The 7,422-nt window shown below is 33.4% G+C and overlaps 1 protein-coding gene across 1 annotated transcript; it reads left to right on the forward strand.

Annotated features, from left to right (window-relative positions):
- Positions 1–466: 466 nt before the first annotated feature.
- Positions 467–7,094, forward strand: LOC148605082 (uncharacterized). Its single transcript, XM_088547544.1, has 2 exons — positions 467–937; positions 7,032–7,094. The coding sequence occupies exons 1-2, from the start codon at positions 467–469 to the stop codon at positions 7,092–7,094; spliced, it is 534 nt and encodes a 177-aa protein (XP_088403670.1).
- Positions 7,095–7,422: the final 328 nt, after the last annotated feature.

Raw genomic sequence — 7,422 nt, forward strand, 5'->3', positions numbered from 1 at the left:
TTTAAACGAAGAAACAAACCTGACAGTCAACCATCCAACACTGTCATTAATCTTTCATCACACAACCTAACTGAAGATGAAACATCATTATTAGCTAAGGGTCTCAATTTTTGCCCAGTTCCAGGTCCTGTAAATGAAACCATCCTGATAGAGGAACTTCGCCAGAAGTTTGAGAATCAAAGAGTACTTTGGCTCAAATAAGAGTGAGGGTCAAAATGAGTGTGATTCAGACGATGAAAAAAACTATCGGTTTATAAAGAAAAGTGAGTGGGTCCCTGAAAAGAGCAAATATTTAACTTTGGAATCATTTATTGATAATGTAAAATCTGACTTAATAAGAAATGCAAGGGTCAACGTAGAGAGTCGCGATAATTTAACAATAGGGGAACGTGCTGCACTTAAAGGTCTAAGGACCAATGACAATATCATAATAAAAGCTGCAGACAAAGGCAGCGCTGTAGTGATCATGGAAAAATCCGCCTACATTAATGAGGCCGAGCGTCAACTTAAAGAAGACCGTTTTTATATCAAATTAACAAGAGACCCCACTCAATCCTTTGCGGACGAAATAAACACTGTGTTAAACAAAATGTACGATAATAACCACATTGACATTAAAACTCTTGAATTTCTCAAACCTGAAAATCCTAAACCTGGTCGATTCTACCTACTCCCCAAAATTTACAAAGTTAACAACCCAGGTAGACCTATAGTCTCTGCTAACGGCCATCCAACAGATAAAATTTCGGAATTCGTGGACTTTCATCTACGTCCACATGTTGATAAACTTCCATCATTTATAAAAGATACGACTGATTACTTACAGAAGATGCAGGCTCTGAATCCCCTTCCACCAAACATCACTCTGGTCAATATGGACGTTACATCTCTCTATACCAACATTCCTCACTCTGATGGTATCGAGGCTTCCAGGGAAGTATGGGACTCTCGGGGGGTCAAAGTTCCACCTACTGACTGCCTAGTCACTTTGCTCACTATGGTTTTAAAAAAGAACAATTTTACTTTTAATGGAGACCATTACTTACAAATAAATAGCACAGCTATGGGTACCAAAATGGCTCCGTCTTATGCTAACATTTTCATGGGAAAATTTGAAAAAGAACTACTTGAATCCACTATAGAAAAAGCCTCTGTCCTGGTATAGGTTTATTGACGACGTGGATATGAAGTGTACACATGACGAAGAAGAACTAAACAATTTTATCGCTCGTGCCAACAATCAACATCTTTCAATTAAGTTCACTCACGAAACATCTGCTACTAGCATATCGTTCCTCGATATCTCCAGCACCTCATCGGGGGGAGAGCTCTCCACGGACCTATACTCAAAACCAACTGACACACATCAATTTATTATGCCTAAGAGCTGTCATCCATCTCACCTGACTTAGAGTATACCATTCAGTCAAGCTCTTAGGCTAAGACGCATTTGTTCAAATGACGAATCCTAAAAGAAATGTCTAGGTCAACTGAAGAATAATTTAAGACGAAGGGGATATAGATACAAGACCATCAATGAAGGGTTCCAAAAAATTCACAATAAGAAGTAGTCTGTTACAATACAAGGCAAAGAAAAAATGTAAAAGAACCCCTTGTGTTCTAACATACCACCCCTGCACTGAATATAAGGAAAACAATAAGTGAACCTGATAAATTTTGACGTGGTTTATGTAGCGTAAACCAATAAGTTTCTTATTTTTTTCTGAATATGAGATTATTCATACGTCTGTTTCTTTAAGAACTTAGTATGTTTGACTATACCAGAGAGACCACGGCGTATATGGTTAGTTACCAAAACTAAATTTTGAGTGCAATCCAAAGGAAGTCTTGAGATTAACTTTGTTTATAGACAAACCATATGTCATCATTTTTTAATTACAGTCTGTCATTATCAAACGTAATTTTTGATGATGTTATGTAAATGTAATCTTTGTTTGTTCTTAATTTTGAAAGCAAAATCACGGAAAACTACATGTATTCTTAAGTTAAGTGTGATACTACCCAGAAAAGGCATAGGAAAGTATGCTCTATGGACTATCTGTTTTAACGTAAGGCCATCCTAAATATAACATGATTTCCTAGTTCTTTGAATAACCATAGAAGAAAAAGCTATTTTGTTTAATTCTTCGAAATTAGGTTAATATATAGACACATGGAACTTTTTAAACAAAGTACGATAATTTTGTTATGTATAAATAGAAAGCCCTCAAAGAAGATAAAAAGGTATATATCAATATCTAATCGGGCGCTGGCGATTCCGTTGTACATGTGGGAAAATAATACGCTTGGTTGGATTTGGTTTGTTTTGTTTTGCTTTTGTTTTGTTTTTGTTTTTGTTTTTATTTGTACTTACCTATAACATGCGATTAATGAAGCTAATATAAATATGGAATGAAATTATCATTGGAGAAATCACTTGAGTTTATCAATGATGGTCAGAGAAATATTTTAGAACCAATCATTTATTATATAGATAGCAGTGTTTTATCGAATATAAAGTTCGATAATTCACACTCTGTGAAATTAATTCGGTAATTTCACTTTCGGACTTTCACAACTTTGATATTGATATTAATGTTCTTCGGCTTTCGTGATAATTTTTGGTTATTCACTCTTTCCAATTAATTAGACTATTATTATTACCTCTAAAATGATTTCTTAATTGGAAAAAAGACTGAATACACCGTATTAATCACATTGTTTGACTTCGTTTCTTTAGCTGGATTCAGTTCAGCTCATGAACTGATTTCAAGCAATCAAGACCACACATCTGGATTGCTAGCTTCAATTATGCACCAACCAAATGTCTATAAGCAGACTTGAATATACACGTTTTAATGGAGTTCACGTTGCTCATTTAGTTCTGTTACTTTGTATGTATGATTTTAGTTACTTCATGTTCTTTGTTGTGTATATCTGTTTTCCATGTCTGTTCTTTGTTGTTTGTTTTTTTTTTCGGATATACAAACCATCAATCCTAAAGTTGTCTATGTTAATATGTTTTCCATCCCTGATTCGTGACAGAATATTTACGGAACAGATTGTCAGACTCAGGAAGCGGGTAAGGCTTATATACAGCTTTTGTTGTGTCTTCTCAAAATGCATATAAGTGTTTAATAGTTATGCTTTATCGGATCGTCTGAATGGGGTGCAATTCTGACTTCTTCATTTAACGTTATAACATTCTACGCCTTATTTACACTCATTTATTTAAGTATTTGATCCTTATTGAAGGTTTTGAAATATGACATAAATCTGGTCAATCGATATCTAATAATAGATTTGTTTTGTAAAGAACGCAAACGTGGAAGAAAGCACAAGGTAAACATTGCCTCAGTATGCGTAACTGCTTCGAGAAGTTTCTGTGTCTGTGAATAAAAGTTATTTATTTCAATTATTTTGTTTATATTTCTGGAATAACTCTTCCGACATATCAATGTCAGAAAAAAAGAGAAAGATAACGGGTTCAAATGAAACATACTGTAAGAAAAGTATATAAGGCTGAAAAATTATCGGCGACAATGGACAATAAGATAAAGTGCAGTATTATGAACATGGTGTGAAAAAGACGTGCATACAGTTTAAGAAAACGCAAAAAAATGGTGTTGCGAAAGCGATATTTTGACGATTTTTTCTATTAAATGCGTGTATATAAATATTTATTGACTGCATGATTTAAATCTTTTGAAATTTATGAACAAATTATTTATGCATTTACCTTTAATAGGGAAAAAAGCAAAATATAAGCTGATTATCATGACAACATGTATAGCGCTTCATCTAAGTTATTGCTTTATAGTTACTAGAACACACCACCGAAAGCGAGCGCATTTAGAGCTTGGCCGAAAGCATGAAATATTATTTTTAACACTTCCAGGGACCGAATGAATGTTACCGATACCGATACCTGTAGCTCATATATCCAAAAATTTCTGTCATCAAGTTTGGAATTTAGGGGTGTTTGTAAATATACCAAAATTCACTGATAAGACGGAACGGAGGTATTGTCTATGACTTTAAAGTCCATCCGGTGACGGAAACAGTATCCGGACGCCCTTTTTTCGTCTCCCACAAAATACCAAAAACGGAAGAATTAAAAGCGATGATGACAAATGCGACTAGGCATGGTACATTGCAAAAACTTTTTCATTGGTTTTGGAAAATAAACATATTAAAATGCTAAATGGTTGGAGTACAATATATTTAATTTCTATGTAATAAAGTATTTTTGACCTATTCGATACGATTTAATTGCTCATATTATGAAAGAATGTTATTTTGATGTAAAAAAAAGAATGTCAATATTTGTTGAATATAGATCATTGGGAACGATTTTTTCAGGGTTATGTTGCTACAAGATTGAAGTCATCACTACAGAAGTTTTATGGTCGTCATCATGAACTCGTGGATCGTTATGGTGTATCCATCAGCACCATGAAAACTGATTTATTCAACGGGTCATAGTTTTCCTTTCCTCGTTTGTCTTCCCCGGACTTGACTTTTTATGATCAACTAGGCGGGTGTTTCTAGAACAGCAGAGGACGCTTATCCTACCGATGCACCTGGTCCATGCTCCCAGTTTTTAGTGGAGTCCGAGTTGCTCATTTACTTTTGTTACTTTGTATGTATGATTTTAATTACTTTATGTTCTTTGTTGAGCATGTCTGTTTTACCTGTCTGGTCTTTGTCCCTGGATTACATTCTTTTGATTATCGCTATAACCATGGTTTTCTTGATTACTCTTTGAATATTGGTTCTGTGTAAACTTTAATTGAAATAAATATACGTGAGTAGAATTAATCAAAAACGTTTTTGTTGGGGGATTATATACAATGTGACAATATTTGAATACATTCTATAGACTTGCAATGCTTCGTTTCGGGAAAAAATGAAAGATGTATTTTCAGTAAAAAGTATAAGAATACCTGCAATATATAACAAAATTAAATTGTACAATTTTAAAAAGTCTGAACATGCTATTTTTAAAACCCTGAAAAAATAGAAACAAAGCAGAAAGGACAAAAAAAAATTGAAATACAGAAACAAGTGAGCAAGGTTTTTAAGGATGCTTTCTGCAATAACGAGATATGACGCATCCATTCAGACATCACTTACTATACCTGCAATAATTAAGTAAATTCAGTTCTTTCATCATGTTTGGATTATGTCGTTGTATGGGATTAACAATCATTATTATCTGAAAATTACACCGAGTATAGTTGATATTACGAAAAGAAAACATGAACATTTCAAGCTAGTAAGCCTATTTTCTCATTAGTTGTTAGTGCAATATCAAAGCAAAACAACAATTATGCTATATTCATAAATGTATTTAACAACTTAGCTCATTTGCTTTTCAACCAACCCGAGCGTAACGATTCGAAAGTACTTGTAAGTCGTATATTTCTAATTATTCACGTATACAAACGGTTTCCCTTAATACATCTCAATAACAACTTGTCAAGATTCATTGTTGTATTGTAGATTATTATGAAACGTGTTTTGCTTGACATAATTATACTTGTACATAATCATTTGATCATGTATGTTTATCTCGTTTTAGATTGTTTTCCTTATTGGTTTATTACCATTGATTACATAACTGTATGTCTTTTTACTGCTTATCTCCAAAAGCAGTATACATTATTTGTTACTAAAAGAATGGAAATCCTGATAAAAAAATATGTTGTTTTTGGTACAGATTCGCAATACTTTAGACAATAACCATTCCAAATTATATTCAAAATTTATCGAAGAAGATGCAGTCAAAATGCTGGAATTTCTTATCAAATCATTTGTTCAGTGTGGTTGGCGTGTTTTCCAACATACTGTCTGCATTCCATTAGATATAAATTATGCTCCGCTACTTGCTGACCCATTCCTCTATGAAGCTTACTTTATATTTCATCTGATCCAGTCCAACACAAAAAAGATCGTTTATTCAGAACCTTTGATCTCTGTTGCCGCTTTATATATGACATATTGTCATTAAACACTCCTTGGTTTGAGGGTTATGTACATAGATTATACCAGAAATTGAGATTAAGGACACTACAGTTACTATGAAGTCGGCCTCATACCTCATTCCAGACCTTGCCGTCACTACGCAGATTTTTGTACTATGGTAGACTTCGTACAATTAGGCTTCTGGAACAGGGTTATGTTGCAACATATGATTAAAGTCATCACTACAGAATTTTAATAGTCGTCATCATTAACTCGCGGATTGCTGTAGTAAACCCATCTGCACCATGAGAATCGATTTGTTCACCGTGTCATAGTTTTTCTTTTCTCTTTGTCTATCCCGGACGTTACATTTATTGAGCAACTAAGCGGTCTTTTTTCTAGAGAAGTGGAGCACGTTTACCATTCCGGTGAACCAATCTAGTTCATGCTCCCAGTTTTTAGTGAATTCCGGGTTGCTCATTTAATTGTGTAATCTTTGTACCTGATCATTTGTTCAATTTATGATCTTTGTTGTGTGTGTGTTTTTCCTTGGAATGTATTCTTTTGATTTCTGCTCAAATTTTAGTTTTTGGTTCCCTTGATAACGTCTTCATTATTAACAGAAAAAAATGATATGCAGAAAATAATCCATCTATTTATATATCTAAGTTAACGCTTTTATAAATTTACATTAGGCTACATGTTATTTTGAGTCGTTTTACTGAGCCTTCCAAATCATCAGTAAAAAGTTCAGAACTTGTGAAATATCGCTTTCTAAATTTGATTTACCATTAATTTTATTTCAAACATAAACAGATGAAATTTCTCTCTAACCGCTAAATTTAATTTAAAAAACTTACATACATTTTTTAACATATGATATCATTACGAACCTCCTTTATTATTTTCCATCTGAATGATATTTTTTTATTATTCTTGGTGCAAAATATGGACAAAGTCATTGTATGACAACTATCTTCTAATCCACATCTTTTTTCTTGAATTTTTATTACATGATGCCATTGTACATCTTCCGCTATGTTTTTCATTTAAATTATTTTTAGGTTGCCTATAAGGTTTCTATGGAAGGGAGTGGGGATAGGGTGTCACCAAATGAGCTTTGCTAACAGTGTATGTTTTAAAATCAATTATTTGATTTAGATCGGTACCATCTTTACGGAATTTTGTGTCTCTAGAGTTGAAAGGAACAAACGTTTGTCATTACTGCTTACTTAAAGTTTACCTCGTGATCTACTTTTCTACTCTGGTTTCCAAGACCCCTTTGCAGATACGTTTTTTGCCATTGAGGTAATTTTGTGTTTCGGTTATAAATATATTTGCTGGTATCAATTCCGTTCATACGCTGGAAGAGAGGGAATTCGGAGTTTTGCAAATGGCCTTTTAAAAAGAAACATTGAATACTTTTTTAAACTGATCTGACATAATTATATTTCT

The sequence above is a fragment of the Perna viridis genome, chromosome 10, assembly GCF_037379345.1.
Source record: "Perna viridis isolate PV_CMFRI_1.1 ecotype Kerala chromosome 10, ASM3737934v1, whole genome shotgun sequence".
NCBI classification, from domain to species: domain Eukaryota; kingdom Metazoa; phylum Mollusca; class Bivalvia; order Mytilida; family Mytilidae; genus Perna; species Perna viridis.